Source organism: Aptenodytes forsteri, unplaced genomic scaffold (genome assembly GCF_000699145.1).
Source record: "Aptenodytes forsteri isolate BGI_AS27 unplaced genomic scaffold, ASM69914v1 Scaffold404, whole genome shotgun sequence".
NCBI classification, from domain to species: domain Eukaryota; kingdom Metazoa; phylum Chordata; class Aves; order Sphenisciformes; family Spheniscidae; genus Aptenodytes; species Aptenodytes forsteri.
Window position 1 is genome coordinate 4,639,551 of NW_008795629.1, and position 17,712 is coordinate 4,657,262.

General features: G+C 46.7%; 1 protein-coding gene across 1 annotated transcript in view; it reads left to right on the forward strand.

Annotated features, from left to right (window-relative positions):
* ARMC9 (armadillo repeat containing 9) overlaps positions 1–4,584 on the forward strand; it is a 71,645-nt gene extending 67,061 nt beyond the window's left edge. The window contains exons 23-24 of the mRNA XM_019472880.1: positions 859–1,031; positions 4,464–4,584. Coding sequence (XP_019328425.1) covers positions 859–1,031; positions 4,464–4,486 — 196 coding nt within the window. The 3' untranslated portion in view covers positions 4,487–4,584. The remainder of the gene's footprint in view (positions 1–858; positions 1,032–4,463) is intronic.
* Positions 4,585–17,712: the final 13,128 nt, after the last annotated feature.

A 17,712-nucleotide genomic window follows, 5' to 3' on the forward strand; every position in this document is an offset into this window, starting at 1 on the left:
TTAAATATGATGAGCTTTTTCATGTAGCTGTTATTTCAGTTTAACCTTTTCTCCTTTTAAGAGAAAACTGACTCACTAGAGCAAACATGAATATAGATTCAGAATTATTTTAGAGACTTGCTATTTTCTGGTAGCCTCCATTTTTAGTACCTGGGAAAGAATATGATGATGCTGGGGGCAGGGAAGGACAGTGTATCCTCACACAGTCATGGACTAAATTTTAAAGAATGGTGTTCTTGCAGCACATGCAGACTGTGAAATAGCAGCAGCTGTTTTATGTTCTCAGTGTGAACAAGGAACCTGTGTGCTTACGGAATTTATTTCATAGATGCCATCACAGCTTTTTGCTCTTTTGACAAAGCCTTCAGGGAGTTTTACAAATCTTATCACAGCTGGGAGCCAGGGAGGCTGTCTGTGTCTGCCAAGATTGTGACCTATACCTAGGAGAAATAATAGTGTCTGTGCCCTAACTGGATGTATTCCTGTGCTGTAGCATTTCTATGTGTTTTTTGCACCTCAGATTGAGTCTCTGTGTGTGATAAATACAATGGAAAACAAGCTAAAGATCTCTTACTTGTTTGCAGGGGACTTAACTGAGCCTGTTCAATCCTGTTGTCCAAAGAGCCAGGTTTGAGTAGGATAGGCAGGTCGATACAGCCAGGTTTAGAGGCTGTGCGGTGAGTACATGCCCCAGGGCAGTAACTGTGGTGCCATGTTCCTTTCCATTTGCAGTCTCCCTAAATTTTGAGCAGTCTATCATTCTGTCACAGCATGTGCTGCAGGTTTCACTTGGTTGCAGACTTACTATGCATACATATTTCTTCATGCATTTCTAACCTTTTCCATCTCCTCCTACAGCGAATTTCCCTCAGCCTTCACCAGCAAACCCAAGATCCCTCGCACTCCTGAAGTGCGGAGCACCAGCCCTAGAAAGGGAAAGATCCCAGCCATTGCCCCCCAGTTCTCTCAGTCTGGACCCCAACAAACAAGCCACCCCAGCTCCTCAGGATCATCCACAAAGAGCAGACAGAGTAAGTGGAAAAAGTCATCATTCTGTTTGTCAGTCCTTAAGGTGGGAAAGGAGGGAGTGCTGTAGTAGCTCTCCAGGAATGAAGTCGTATGCTACCAGTGTGCCAGGAGTATATGACGTTGTACTTGTCATCTGCAGGATGTACAACCATGTAATTATATCCTGCTGAACACTGCTCCTATTGCCAGGTTGTCATGTGAGCAGTTAAGAGACATGCTTTTTCCTGTCTCTGGGTGGAGAAAAGCGGCCCAAATTCTCAGAAGTTTGGGGGGAAGCTTCTAGTCTCAGATTAGACTTTCCTAGATGTCATTAGACTTTTTCCCTTTCTTTAGACACTTGTTCACTCCGCTGTGTAACTTGTTTAATGTTCTTGAATTTGGATCCCTGGGTGTGTCTACACTGCAACTGAATGTAGAGAAGATGGGCTCAGGGCAGCCTAGTAAGCAGACAGCTGAACATGGTGTGCAGCTTGTGGGAGTCATCATTCTGCTGGACACTTGTATTTAAGAACCATATGGATGTGTCGTTGCCTGAAGAGGTTTAAGCAGTACTAGTTTGCAGTGGGCTCAGTAGAGAGGAGGGCCATGACTTGAGGTTAGAGGGAAAGGATGGATGTTTGCTTTAAGTCAGCCAACAACAAGCCCAGTAAAGTGGAAATGTTGATCTCAGATGCTCACACAACAGTAAACACGTGTATGGTGTGTAAGCTGTGGGGTTTTTTTTGGGGAGGGGGAATTTACAGGGTTTATAAGGGATTAGATTATAAGACTGCATTCTTCAGTAATGAGTAAGCTTTTTCTCTGGAGTGTGGATAGCACTAGCTGGATTCAAATACACCTCTGGGTCCATCCTCAATGAAAATGGCAGGAGCTATGTGCTGTATATTCTTATTCCAAACATATCGTAAGAGGTTTAGTGATGATTATTTGATCACAATGTAACGTCAGGTCTATTTTTTAGCTGTAACTGTTATCTTTAAACATTTCACAAAAACATGGTAACTCATAATACCTTGCAAACCTTCCCAAGAAATCTGAGGTATATGTATATCGTTAGCTCCTCATTACGGGTAGGGAAAATGAGACGCAGAGAATTGAAATAACCTAGTAAATCAGCAACAGAGCTGGAAAGAGCTTCCTAAGGCTTCTGTGTTGCTCACTCGCTGTTGTTCCACATAGTTGCATGTGCAGGGAGATGGGGTGGTTTCATTCAGGGAGTACAGGTGAGGCAATGGAAAAGAATGTCCTTGGTGGTTAAGGGAGGTTTTGACCTAGAGACTACTTGCTTGAACAGTCCTGTGCTTAGGTAATAACTGCTTTACTTTTGCTTCATATGCCCTGTGTTTTACCTCCAACATCAGTGCTTTCTGTTTCTGTTTCCTGTCATTGGAGCACTGTTCTGCCCTGACTGAATGTGGTGTTAACACCCGAGAGTCTGTCCCTTGTTCCTGTTTCGGTTCATTTACAAAAGCACTAGCTCATTGAAAAGGAGAAGCTCTGCTGAAGAAGGGAAAAGCATAGTGTGTGTGTGTGCCCAAAAACTCCTCTGCATTTTCTAGTTTCTCCAGGGCAGCTTTACACTCCTGGGTGTGTGTGTCCTATTAAAGATGCGACATACATATGTTGCTCTCATAGGGCTCTGGAGTAAGTTCCTTTTCCAGTGGCACAGTGTATAATGTATTTTATTAATGTATTTTATTTTGAAATTGCATTAAAGCAGAGCGTGATCAGAGTTCTACATCACTTGGGTTTCTCTGTTGAGTCAGTATATGTAATTTGTAAGTCCAGACACTTGAGCTCTTCTAACTTTTATTGGATAGGATTTGTCTTACAATATACCTCTTATCTTTGCTGTGTCTGTGCATCCTAAAGCAGGTATAGCGGGCATCACATCTTACTATGTGTCCATTTACCTTTTCTCCTGAGTATTCTATTGGGGTTCCAGGTAATTGTTTTCTATCTGTCCACATGTGCCATGAGACAGACTTGGTGTCAGCAATTGAATGTTAAACTCTTATCTTCCTGCTAAAAATAGCAAAGAAATTATTTTGCAAACAAGTCATCTTCCACTCACTTTGTGTATATGTATCCTGCATTGCTGTTTGCTGTCACAGAGCACCTCCTAGTTATTGTCCATGTTGCAGGGCCTTTCACACAGGTTTTCATGGTTGGGAAAAGTGAGAGGAAGGTGATAAGGACCAAATTTTTAAAGGACTAAAAAGGGCTTTAAGCACCTATGTCCAAACCTGGTAATTAAATTCCCAGCTGTTACTTAAAGGTGCAAGGGGGCATCTGAAGCAGGTGAGCCCCTAATGTTTCCCTAGTAAAGCTCTGTGCTACTGCTCCTTTAATTTCCTAGCTGACTTATCTGTAAGTCAAAATTGGTATCAGCTGCACAGATATCAGCAATCAGTAGATTTCAGCAATTGCTGCCTCCCATTTGCCTGCTGCATAGGTATGTAGGTTTTTACATATCAAGAGACTGTCCCAGTGGAAGACTGTCCTCAGTTTGTGGATTTCTTGGTATTTCTGGAGAAATACAAGTTTTTATAGCTGATGGGCATGATGAGAAAAAGATGAGTTTCTGATTGTACTTAACTTGATGCGCTCACTTATTTTAGAGACATATTTTTAGCTTGCTTTTAATATTTATTATAGGTGTATTTTCTGGAAATAAGTTGCTTTTACATAAACCTAGCTGAACTAGCAGGACTGCTCCTCTTGGAGCATGGAGTGTGTGGAATGCCTGAGGAATGCAGAGGAAGCACAGGTACTTAGTGCAGCTACGGGCCTGGGGCGAGATTCCTGCCTGAGATGCAGTCCGCTGCTGTTAGCCGAGCTCTAAAGCTGTACCTCAAAGCAAAACCAAGCTCCTCCAAATAAAACCAGCCATGCTGGGATTTTCTGTGGATTCCACTTCCTAGCTGGTACAAGGATGACACTGGCGGCATGGCTAGAACATAAGGTGGACCTCCAAATCTAGACTTTTTCAACTGCACATATGTGCTCCATGTGGATGTGGTTGAATGGTTTAATCTATTCCGTTCCTTACTCTGCACCTGTTCCAAGCCCCTCTGCACGGGCCTGCTCAAGCTGTTTGCAGTGTACCAAGTTCTGTCTAGGGCACAGTGGAGCTAGAGTAGGACAAAAATCTCTACTGGAAGAATGAGGAATGATTTTTGTCAGGGGTGTCACTGGGCCCTGGTGACTCCCTGCTCCTCCACAAGTTCTTTCAGTGTCCCCTGACAGGTGGTTGCCATAAATACATCCTGCATTTTTAAGTTGCAACGTCAGTGGTTAAGGTGCCTTTGTGCATGTTCTTTGCAGTGTTTGTGTCACTGTACAGGTTGAACAAGTGTTGCCCTCAGGCAGCTCCTGTCTTGAAATAAATCCTGCTTTCAGCTGACAGACCCTTTCTTGCTGTTTTTCTGCAGGCAGCCAGTCCTACAGGAAGTGAGAACAGTTCCTTTCCTCGAGAATCACCTGTCACATTGTTGAAGGACAGAGCCAGCTTCCTGTAATGAGCTTTACTGGCGACCTACTGAGAAGAGAGTGAGGTTATTGACATTGCACGGTGTACATCTTGCACAGTGGTTCAGGGATTATCTGATGGGATGCATCTGTTGTAGTCTCTAAAGCTGGCTAAGACAAGGGCCTTGTTATTACAATTCAAGGTCTCAGCAGCAGCCCAGGACCAATATGGGAGATGAATATAGTCCCAATGTCTCCGATAGTTTACTCTAAAGTGACATTGCCACTTTGAGAAGAAACTCTTGCTCTCTGCCTTCTGTGTCAGAGTAAACGGCCTTTGGAGATGGTATGTAGGGGTCAGCACAGGAGTCTGACCAAGCAACTGTCTTGTTTACATATTGCTTGCTGAACTAGCCTGCCACTTGCTTTTTTAAATTATGCCTTTGTGAATGAGTTGGGGGATACCTGTGTTCAAAGGATCTGCACTAGGAGGGAAAATGTACGCCATTTGTGCAGAGCCTCACTGCCTGGAGCAGTCTTGTGTGGAGTGAGATCTGTGTTTGGCCACCAGAGACTGGAGAGAAAGTATTTCATCAACTTCTGATTGACCTGTGGCAGTTGAAAAACACTGTGCCAGTGCCCAAGGCAGCATCCATGCTCACCTCTGAGGATCTGATCAGCAGCTTTATCTGCAGCAATTACTCCTGTTCCTTCTTCCTATGTTTTTTTCTTAATTCTATGGTGTAACATTTGTGGAATGAATAATCCATTTTTTCCACTGGAATGAAGAACTTTGTTTCTTCATTCATAGAAGAAACCATGAGAATGTGAACAGATCGGAGGCAACTTTCTCTTTACGTGTGGCTGTGGACAATCTTCTTTGATCTTTGTTGCTTTTTTATGTTCTTCACTTCTGAGCAATGACTGGTTATGTCTTTATGGAATTTGTGCTGGTCTTCAGTGAATATGAAGTGCTGGCTAAGCAAGAGGAAGCCCTTCACTAAATAAAAAACCAGCAGTTAGTTCTGCCACTGAATTACAAAGCTAGTGCTGTTTGTTGTTTCTCTCAAAAGTAACAGTGAAGAGGAAACGCTGAAGTCTTCAATGGGGGTTGGCTTTTCAGTAACATCCCCTCATGTGACACAGCTGTTAGGACAACAGCAACAACTTTTCCAGAAATGCAGTTTACCTTGAAACTTGGCTGCCGCTGCGGCAGAAACGCACAAAAAGCAGGGAGTGTATTATTTGCCATAGGCAGACTTCAAAAGCAAATGCTTTAACAGGTACAAAAAGGGAGAAAGTGAGGCTTTTGTTTTGGAGTTTCACCTTGAGAAACAAACAAGTGGAACACAGCCTGAAAGGTAAAGCAACTCCAATAGTGAGACACTACCTTCCCCTAGAGTAAAGAGTTGTAAAGCCACCAATCATTTCCATAGGATCAGAAGAAAGCTTTACGCTTCTGCTGAGACCTTGAATTGTGCCTCTTGGTATGTGGTGGCAGCTGAAGAGCGAAGGCCGTTTCCTCGTGTGATGTAGTTGCCATGACACACCATGCTGTGTCAGATGTTTGCAGAAAGGGCTCCCACACACAAGTTCAGGTAACACCTTTGGATAAAAATTGGAATCAGGATGTTTTGTAGGAGAAAACATCCCCCAGTTTAAAATCTAGTCATACTCATGTGGAAGTTACAATTTACTGCTCGGTAATTTCAGGGTGTCCACAGGCCTAACACAAAGCAGGCAGGGTACAGGTGTTGCTTTCAACTCCCAAACCACATAGGACATAAAGTGATGGTAGACACTTGATAGCCCCTGTTGCATAGATCTCCATGCTAGACAAAGAAATCACAGAGTATCTCTGACTTGTGCTTAGATTCATCCCCCTCCTCTCAGAGTTGATAAACACAATTAATGGGAAAATGTCCTCTGGTTCACAAAAGGGCAGCAGTGGAAAACAGTCATAAAAACTCACCTGGTGGTTTTCCAGGGTAGGCAGCTTTTCTTTTTCCTCTGAAATGCTGTCTTTTTTCCAGCATGTAATATCAATGGCCAAGTTGTTAACGCTGAAGTGCTAAGCACATTCATTTGCATACGCAGATAACACAGAATGCTCCAGTGGATAACACAGAATGCTCCAGCAGTTGAGTTTTATTTATTTTACAGCAGTGCTGAGCTTCATGTTGGAGCAGATCTGATTCTCTGAGATGCAGAGCAGCTTTTGAAAAGTATTGAGTGCAGACTATTTTTTTTTGGGGGGGGGGACGGACACGACAACAACCCCAAAAGCTCACTGGCTTTACCATTAGTTGAGGTCAAAGCTGTATCACTCCGTACAAGTCAGCTGAAGGTGGTTGGTACGTACGGCTACAACTGCTCCAGCAGATCAAGATTCCTGAAAAAGAAAATGCATCTTGCAGAACTGGACTGAAAGGAACAAGCTGAAGTTTATGTACTTGTGTGTTTGTTTCTTACTCGGGCCTGTTGCAATGCAGAACTCTGTATGTACATTTTTCCATGTTCAACTCTTAGATGTTTTGGAATGTGAGTATACATTTTGAAAACTGAGACTATTTTTTATATTAATGCTTAAGAAACTTCATTTTCCAAATACTTGAGAGAAACTATGGATATGCTTAGAAATAAATTATCAGCTGAGCAGTAATTTGAGAGGCCAACGAAGTAATGTGTCCTCCTTTTCTCTGTCTTGTTCACAAAAAGTCCCTGTGATGCCAGTCGGAAGGTTTTGACGCTAATGAAAAATGTTGATTCTGCCGCTGTTAGTAGGACTCCACTATTTGGGGTTGAAAGGTCCCTGGGTAGAGGGCAGTAACACACACATAGCAAATTCTGCACCTCACGCTTAAAAGTTGTTAGGTATTTTTTGTACTTGCCATGTAGAGGCTGCTGCTAGATACAACACCACCCTGGTAAATTCATAATGGGAGCAGTGGAAATTGCCTGCCTGAATGAGAGGGGTGTGGTTGTACTTAAAGTGGCTGCGATTTTGTTTACAATAAGCAAATACAGTTATTGCATATGACACACAGATTTGCAAGGGAAGTTTTTCTGGGACCAAAGTGCTATGTGGTGCTAGCATGCCTTTTGGATAGAACTTCTCTATATTCAGTGTAATTTTGTTTATGGACAGTGTTACATGAGACATAAACTGCATAAGTCTATTTAAATTTGCATGCTCATTCTGTACCAGTGCTTTAAAATTATCTGGCAGTGACAGGGTAAAAATGCTTCTAAAGGGATTTTTTTTTTTCTTTTTGATAGGTTGGTTTGTTGGGCTTCATGAACAAGGGTGTGCCTTTGTTTACATTTCACTCTGGTTTATTATTGACAAATTCTGTCCTCAACAGTTTTGTCTCCACCTGAGTTGAAACCACAGCTCTCTTCTGTTCAGCCTGGCCTGCCTCTGCAGAGGTAGCATTGTTTACTCAGAAGTGTTGCAAAGCAGGCATGAACCACTCATTGTTCGTGGTCTCTCATGAGGAGAGCCCAGGCATGTGGGATGCCACCAGTGACATTGGTTTGGTGTCAGAAGTATTACTTGTTGGAGGATTTAGGTGTGTAGGGGAAGACAAGCAAGGAAGTTCTCAGGAGGAAACATTGCTGTGATGGGGAGGGACAGTGGTTGCTTGGTTTGGCTTTGAGTTGTTTTCTTCAAAATAAGTTCCACTAGTCTTTATAAATCATGGTGGAGGTTATAGTGTAGAGATAAAAAGTGCTGTGTTGCATTCATGCACATCTTTGAGTAGTGGTAGCAGAAGAGCAAACAGGCTACCTTCCTCCCAGGTATTTAAGTACATCCAGACTTACCTTTTAGCTTGCGGCTTGAATTCATCTTTGAGCCAGAACTTCCTGGCAGTTTGGACCATCCTCACACTTCCTTGCAGTCTGGCTCAATATTGGAACAAGCCCTTTCCCAGGAGAGGAAATGTTGGAGAGCTGGGAATTACACCTTGCTCAGTGAGCTTAATCTAACCGAGGAGCGTGAGCTCTGCAGGCCGCCTTGGACACACCTGGCTGTGCCGTGTGGCACGCTGAGCTCAAGGAGGTGTGTGGGCATGGCTAGCAAAGGGGATATAGATGTAGCCTTGCAAACCTCCACTGACCCCAGTGGGAACTAAGTACCAAAATAGCTCTGTGACTAAGCCATGTGGGCTTCTCCAGGCCATGCTGCACTTTCCTAACCTCTGCTATTCATATAAATTGTAAAAGGAGTGGGAGTCTTGAGAATTTATTGATGGATGAGAAACAGCAAGATGTTTCAAGGCAAACAAAACAGTACTTAAGACCAGACTGTTCTGGCCAAGCTGTATGGGAATCTGCTGCTAATAGATTTTAAAAAGAAACCAACTTCTGGGTGCAGAACATAGAACATTGTCCTACTGTGTTATCAGACTAGTAATTCTTCTAGCCTGGCATCTTGTCAGTGGTTGGGATCCGATGTTTCAAAGCAAGTTTCTTCCCAACTCCAGGCTGCTTTCTACCCTGCAGTGGAAGGACATTGTATTCAGTTACAGGATCATGATCCAAATTTCCGCTCTTTAAGGATCTGATGCTCTCTAAACAACAGGCCAAGTGGCACACCCCAGGACATCTAATAACTTTCTGGAACAGGTCCTCCTTTTATTACAAGTTCCCTCAGCAGTCCTTGGCATATGGTCCAAGTTTCCAAGAAACTAGGGCGGTAATTTGTTGCAGTGAAAGTGAAAATGCTTCACACAAATGGTAAGAAATCCAGGTGACTGCTTTAAATGCTTGTTTTGTTTTTATCTTCTTCAAATACAGGAAATGCCATTCTGATAGGATTTTTAAGTCCACAGGTTTGGGGAGTGTCCGTTATTTTGGTCACTCTGAGTATGAGTGACCTAGCACTGTATTTAACTTAAAAAATGATTTCCAGTATGTCTTGCTGGTTTTAATTTTAAAAGCCTTTAAAGTGTTACTTCATTTTATTTGTTTTTCTTTTAATGATGCCGAGAGCTAATAAACAGGACAAATAAAGAGGAGTGGATACCTGAAACAGTAACATTCGTCCTGCAGATGTTTCAGGTGCCTTATATATTAGGCTGTAGCTGACAGCTATGAATGCAGAGGCCATCCGAAAATCAGACCACCCTGAGGGATTTTAGGAGGTGAAGACACCTCCCTCTGCTGCTCTCAAGGAAAAATTCTGGCCTTTGTAGATCCAGATTTCATTAGACACATAGTCCTCGTTCTCCGAAGAGTGAAAAAGTTGAGCTAACGTGAGGATGGGATGTAAATGCTGGAAATAGCAGCTCTGTGCCAAGTGATACAGTTCCTCATTTGGTCTGCCATGTGCCAGTCTGACTGCCCTAGCCCTCATCTGGATCCGGTTGACTGTTGGCAGAGGTTGAATGCTTCCTGAGAACAAATCACTTTATTGTTCATGTCTGCTCATGCACTGCCTTTTGGGAGCGTGGTTCATGTTGATAGCAAGAAGCAGGACCATTAGCACCAAATGAATTCTTTGTCAAACAGCATGTCTCGCTGAAATTTTTACCCTTTTCTCCAACTGCTTTCCCCCTGGATTGAATTTGCAGTATCCTAATGGACTGGCTCCTATTAAGCAGATGACTTGTTTAATTTTTTTTGTTAACTCAGCAGATCGTGGCCTACCATGATTTTCCACGAAACTGGCTCTTTTCTTTTTCCTCCTCTTCTAGGTGAACAGCTGGGAACTGAAATGAAGCAGCTCTGGGACTTGAGGAAAACAGCTCTGTTTCGATTAAGCCCCTTCCATCCTCAAGCCCTGTGGGAACTGGGCTGTTTGAAACAGCCAAAACTTCCGTCCTGACTAACTGCACCAAAAGCTAAAAGACCTAAAAGACGTGTAGATGAGGCGCTTAGGGACATGGTTTAGTGGGCATGGTGGTGTTGGGTTGACGATTGGACTCGATGATCTTAGAGGTCTTTTCCAACCTCAATGATTCTATGATTCTATGATTCTAAGCTCCGTGCCAGGGAGCTCCTAGTCGTGAGCCTCACGGAGTGGTCCACAGGCAAAGTACAACAACGGTTCTCAAGGGTCCCATCACTCCAGCCATGCCCTGGCAATACTGGCTACAGCCGACATCGCTGTCCTGTTTCTGCCCAGATCCAGGGATTGGGACTGGAGTCTGGAGCGGCTGGCTGTGCCAGTGTAGCCACACTGCAGCTGGGGGCAAGTAATGGATTGGGAGCCAGCACAACTGGTCCCATAGCTCAGTCAACCTCAGTGCTTATGTGACATGAGGACACGAGCAGCTTGGCCCATAACTAAGGCTTTTAGGCGCTACCACAATACACGGTAACAGCAAGAAGAATTTGGCTTGCTTCACCCAAAACTTAAAAATTGGTCTGGTTGAGTTTTCAGTCATGCATACATGGAACTGACCTGAAGTTTAGTGTCATCTTCTCACTCAAATTCAGGACCCGAACATTGCAGAGCATGGTTCCCCATTTGTGCAGAATGGGAGAGAAATAATTTACTTCCTATTTGTTTTCCACATAGATGAAAAACTTTGAGTAGCTAAATGGCTGTTTCCTGTACAGTAGTTTAAAACCTCAGTGTGCTTTGGGCAGGGGCAAGGAGAGAGCATCATAAGACTGTGTTTCTCTCTAGCCCTTGTTATCCTCATGACTCTGAAGATGCAGGTGGTGATGATGCAGGTTTTCACAAAGCTGTGCTGAGTGTTGCAGGAAGGCAGGTCTAAGTGACTGTGAACGTCCACAAATCTTGTTGGGGCTTCCAAGGTTCTCTGAAACCACCTTTACAGCAACTAAAGCAGAAGCCAGTATCAGCAATTGTATGTCACTTCCCAAGCCACCCCAAAATGGCAGCAATGAGAATTGATTTCATCTCGAGTGCCAGTAGGGTGTCTTGGCTCCTGGATCGCGTTCATGCATGGGGCAGAGACCAAGGCTTTTTAACCAAAACCAACCCAGGTGATCTTACACATTTCTGGTAACAATAACACATTTGTGTCTGTGGAATCCAATCTGAAAAAACATATGTCCTTGCTGTAAGTCTCATTATTTTCATTACTTGTTGCTGGTGAGATAGAAATATGTCCTTATTTCAACCCAGTCCAGCTTCCCCCAAGCGGCTGTGAGGAGGCAGCTAGTTTTCTACAAGCACTCTCTCCTTGCTGGCAGCAGGGGATGGTTTGAGCCTTTGTGGAAAGCTGATTGTTTTGTTCAGGTGCCTGAAATGAGTTTCAGAAGGAACCTCAGCACATGCATAAAAATCTGGCCCTTTATCCTGCAGCAGTGGCCTCTCTGAAGAGTGTCTGTGTAGTTTCCTGTCTCTGCTTCCTTCCCTCGCTCTAACTTTTTGTTTTGTTTGAGGGGGTTTGCCTTATTTTTTCCTGCAATGGGAATTATTCCATAGGGCTGGATCATGTTCGTGCATTACAGAGGCAAAGGAGGCTTTGAAAGGTGCTCGTCCCAGGCTGGAGCTCTCTGAAAATTGGCTGGATGCTTGGTGCTTGCTGGCTGTAGCCCCTTTCCTTTCACGTGTACCACAGCCTCTTCCCGCAGTGCAGACCTGATCCCAAAGAGATCCCAAGGGAGAGCTTTTCTCTGGTATTATGCAGGAATCTCCTTCCTTTTGTGCTGGGGCTGATTAAAATCTCTTACTAGCTTTACCTTCTGACTTCTGACGCCAGTACTTTATGCAAAACCATTTCCTAATGAGAACAGTTTAGGGCAAGTCAGCCACTGAAGTGTTACGTTGCAAAGGGTGAGACCTCTGTGCTTCATTACATGCCTCTCAAACCACTCCTGGGCAATGGGAAGGGGACAGTGGGTTGCTAGATGAGCTGGCAGCATATTCTGCCTCTTTCTCACAACACCAGCTGTTGCGCTGGGCAAAGCAGCAGGTCGCAGACTGCTTTATCTTCTGTGAAGCTGACTGGTCCTGCTGCCTGGCATGGTTACTGGTGTTGCCCACGTGTTTCTTTGAATGACCTTCCTCTGGGCTGTGAGCGTGGTTTGTACCGGGAATACCCCGTCCTTGCTAGAAAATCAGCTCCTGGGCAAATAGGTCCTTGCTTAGGCGCATTGGAGATGATGAAGGGGGTGTTATCACCACAACCTTGGGGGTGTGTTGTGGGTTAACCCTGGTGAGCAGCCTAGCCCCACACAGCCGCTCACTCCCCCCCTGGTGGGATGGGGGGTAGAAGCGGAAGGATAAAAGTGAGAAAAGTTGTGGATTGAGATAAAGACAGTTTAATAGGTAAAGCAAAAGCTGTGTGTGCCGGCAAAGCAAAACAAGGAATTCGTTCACTGCTTCCCACAGGCAGGCAGGTGTTCAGCCATCTCCAGGAAAGCAGGAACATTTACTTCATCATGCATAACCGTTAATTGGGAAGGCAGACACCGTAACTCCTTCCTTCCCCCAGTTTTTATTGCTGAGCACAACCTCACATGGTCTGGGATATCCCTTTGGTCAGTTGCGGCAAAGCAAAACAAGGAATTCGTTCACTGCTTCCCACAGGCAGGCAGGTGTTCAGCCATCTCCAGGAAAGCAGGAACATTTACTTCATCATGCATAACCGTTAATTGGGAAGGCAGACACCGTAACTCCTTCCTTCCCCCAGTTTTTATTGCTGAGCACAACCTCACATGGTCTGGGATATCCCTTTGGTCAGTTGGGGTCAGCTGTCCCAGCTCTGTCCCCTCCCAGCTTCTTGTGCACCCCCAGCCTGCTTGCTGGCAGGGCAGCGTGAGAAACAGAGACAGCCTTCACACCGTGTAAGCAATAGCTAAAACATCCCTGCCTTATCGGCACTGCTTTGGTCCCACATCCAAAACACAGCACCATGCCAGCTGCTATGGAGAAAATTAATTCTGTCCCAGCCAAAACCGGGACAGGGTGCAACTGCGTACGTTTGCATGGAAGTGGTGAGGCCACAGCATGCTACAGGTAGAAGCACAGTAAGACTCAGGAAAGGCTCTTCTGAGCCCGGCTGTGCACCAGAGGAACTGGATGGATGGCAGCAGGGGCTGGTGTAGGGCTGGCACAGGTGGCTGGCCTGGGCACAGGTGGCTGGCCTGGACACAGGCCAGTTACAGAGAGAGTAGAAATCGCGGTTTCCTTAACACTTGCGGGGGGATCTGAGAGGATGTGGCATACAGCCCTGGAAGGACTGAGGGCTGTTGATCGTCTGCTCCATCTCCAGGGAGTTCCCACCAGGCACCTTTAAACCCCCAGTTTGATCAGGAGGAAAGAATATCCAAACGCCCTGCAGTACTGGGTACCAGGGATGGGGGGTCTTTGTGCTTCCAGCTTTGAGGGACTCCGCGGAAGGCTTTTCCCCCAACATCTCTGCTCTGTCGGTCATTCCCTTGTGCACTGGGGCTGGATCAAAGAGAGCAAAACTGCACTGGGAGGTGATGCTCCCTTTTCACCTCTACAGCCAAGGTTCCTGCTACTCCAGGAGCTCTTCCAAGTCAGGCTGTCACAGCCTGACTGTGCCTGAGCTGTTGCAGGCTTCTTTTCAGCCCTAAGGAGCAGGATATGAGTTTTTTCATCATGAAGAGCTTTTCTTCTGTGTCTTGTCATGAATTGATGCGATAGAGCAGCAACTGTCTCAAACACGCTGCTGCTATGCCCAGCTTTCCATGCAGACTTGTGCTCTGAAACAAAAGGAAGAGGAAAGCAAAGAAGCGAAAAGCTCTGGTTTGCTAGTGTAACACCAGATCGGCAAGAAAGCTGTGTTTCAGCCTGGTTTATTACCCAGTGCCATTTTTATTCATGGATTCTCTTACAGCAGGTCAAATCTGGAGTTTGACCTCCACACCTTTAAGCGTATATGGACCAATTAGTTTCTGTTAGGCTCTTAACCATGGAAAAGGTCATGCAATAGTCTAGGTGCAGTAAAGATTGAATAAATATGAAATTGAGGTTGTTCCTGATGAGGTAAGAATCAGGAATGGAAACTACCACTACACCCACTTTCAGATCTCCCTGAACATCACAAGGAAGTTGAGAAATACCTTTGTGGCTCCAGTGCTGGGTGGTTATCTCAAATGCAAATGTAGTAGCTTAAAAGTGTCTCCTTATTTTAACTCCTTCCAGCCTGAGAGAGCTTTGCACCTGCCTCAGGGTTAGATAGGGAGATTGCAAGAGACAGAGCAGGGGAGATGTGGGGCTGCCTCTGAGCCTCGCTGGAGTGCGGGCAGCTGGGACCGGGCAGGGTTCTGGGTAGGAGCGCTGCAGAAATGTAGAGTGAGTTTTAGGGATAGTCCTGCTTTAACCCTTATTATTTAATCTGAGGTTCCCGTTTGCTGTTGGTAGGGGTGACTCTTGTGATCCTCTAGTGTTGTCACGTGTTCCTGCAGCAGGGTAAGATGGTTTGTGCAGGGTGAAGGTGCAAGGGTTGCTCTGCGTGTAGGGAGGGTGCAGCTGCTGCACTGGGAGACCTGCAATGTTGTGCTTAGGGGGTTGCAGCTGGAGATTGCCTGGAAACTTAAAATGTTAACATGATCAGTACTAGCTTATGCTTATTTTCTTTTCCAGGCACAGTTTGAAGCTAGTATTTGTGACCCTGAGGGCTAGAAATAGATTTTGTTTGTCAGGACAACCGTGTGTCTCCCCCACTCGTGTGGTTCAGGGTGGAGGCAGGGGCGGGATAGCACCTACATCCCATTAGTTTCACAATGAAATTGCAAAACTTTTGATCCTGCATCTGCATAAACTTGGCCCATGCTGTACCTGCATCAGCTAAGAGCTGTTACACGGGATCTGGCTTTTCCTCCACATCCACTGAACGTGCAACCCACGCCGAAGATTGGGGCTGCATAAACCCAGCCCAGGTTTTCGTTTGTTATACCACCTACAGCTAACGGGGTGCAAAGTAATAGTGCAACAGGTCTCTTCCTTGCAAGGACTAATGCACCTCCCCTTTGATCGCAGCCTGAATTTTACTTTTCCCTGTCACACTGTTTTATGCAGGCAGCATCTGGTCAGGTTTCTGTTGCTTCAGTGTGTTTGCTGGGCATTACTCAGACAATTTATTCTGGCACAAAGGAGGGAGTGGGTTAGAGTGGGTTAGAGCAGGTTAGAGCAGCTGTGCAGGAGCCGGTGACAAATAAAAGCTCCATAAATACAGTGTACATTCTTCTGCCTCTCCCCTTCCTCCATACATATATCAGTTGCTTTTCCAGATTATTGAGAAAAGAATTCTGTATTTTCTGGGTGTGAAATGTATTGGTTCTCCCTTTACAAGCAACAAAGATAATTTTATTGGCAGCGCTATGGCTTGGCCCAAGGCTCTGCTGCTGGATGACTGATCCCAAGGCCGACAGGAACGGTGGAGATACTGGCCCCTCAGCCCTGTGAGCGGGTGGCGGGTGCCTCCGGATTGCTCCAGTGGACTGGGACCCACCTAGGATGCGGGACCAGCCCAGGATGGAGCTGCCTGCAGGGGCAGGGCTCCCCTCCTTCCCTGCGCACCCCAGCACCTAGCGCCCTGCAAGGCTGGGGCGTGGGAAATGTGCACCGGCCCTTTCCCCGCTTCTGCAACACTGGGCCTGGGAAATGGGGTCCCTCTGGGCTCTAGGACTCCCAGGGGTCAGTATACATTTAAGCCTTATCCATCAGCCATTTCCCTGTGGCTGCCGTCACCCCCCTTCGGCATCGTAACATCTGGCACAGCTGCCATTGCCCCCCGCGGTGGATCTCATCCTCCCCACCCACTCCCTGGGCTGTCCTAAGGGGGCGATAGGATCCATCCCCCCAGTCTTTAACAAATCAGGTGATGGTGGAAGGACAACTGGGGAGGGAGGGAGTGGGAAAAGTTTTGCCAGGCATTGTTTCCGCCACAGCCTGAGCACTTGCTCTCTGCTCCGAGACAGCTTGGCCCTGTGGGCTGCACTCACTGCTGCGATGCGCACGGGGCTGGCGACGAGCCGTGTCCTTCCCTGCGCAGGGGCTGTGGGACCATTGCCACCGGTCGCAGGGCGCTCTGTGGCTGCTGGTGGCTGGCAGTGGTGTCCACACGCCGGTGGCTTGACCTCATGGCCAGGAGTGCGGCTTCTGGGTGCCCTTTCCCAGGTTAAGCACAGCTTGCAAATCCCTCAGCCCTCTGTCTGGGCTTATAAAATGCAACTTGGTTTGTTGTGGCAGTTTCACTGGAGGTAGGAGCTGAAGAGGGATTTCCCTACTGAAACCTGGCAAACACCCAGAGGGGAGGGTGGCTGCGATGCCCATCTCAGCCCTTCAGACACTGCATTCCTCCCACCAAGATTTTGAGATTTTTATCTCTCTGGCCCTGCTTCTGGAAGAGAACAAACAAGCCTGGCCCCTGGGCAGCATCCTTCTGCTGTCCCCTCCAAGGAGAGATGCCTGGGTGAGAGCGGAGACTCATCAGAGTCCGTAGCAAACCCCGGGCAGGGATTCCCCTCCGAGCCTGGCTGCCTGCCTCTTGCGGTTTTTGACAGTCAGGTTTGTAGGTTTTTCCCCTTTCTCTTAGCCCTGTTCCCTAGCCCAGACCTGGCCTTGATGCGGGCCCACGTGCTCTGCAGGTGTAAATCGGCGCAGCTTGGCAACGTTGGTGACCCTGCGATGCTGCCTGGGGTGTGAGGGTCAGCCCCTTCGTTTTGCTGAGAGCTGCAATGACGATGACCCCCCCGGGACACACACGCATTTCTGCCTCTGCTGCAGAGGAGTTTGTGGCTGTTTTTTCGGGTAGTTTGGGTATTATGGCAAACTGAACAGAAAATCACAGGCAAAAAAGGCAGCGAGAGGCAGGAAGGAAAGAGGCAGGAGGTATTCGTGCAACCTTGTGCACGGAGGCTTCCCCTGGGTTTGTGCATGTCCCTGCTGTGTCACCCGTGCTCACAAGAGTTCACCTTTCTCTTTGTGTCCCTTGGGGTGTGCACACCTTGCTGGAGAGGCTGTGGCAGCTGAAAAGCCCTGGTGCTAGGCTGTGGCAGGTGGGTAAGGCTCTTTTTGGGGTACACCCAAGTCCCACCCTCCCCTGCAGCACCATGCGTGGACTTTCCCAGGTTCCAGCACTTCACCCCAGGCCATGAGACACAAGTCCCCGGGGCGGGCGACAAGAACCCTTGCACAAGCAGGACCCGGTGCAGCACAGGGGATGGTGCTGTCCTGCAGGCAGCGTACCTCCGGCCTGCTCTCTGCGCAGCCCGGGCCCTGAGGAACTCCTCCTGCAAAGGGATTTTCCAGGGGCT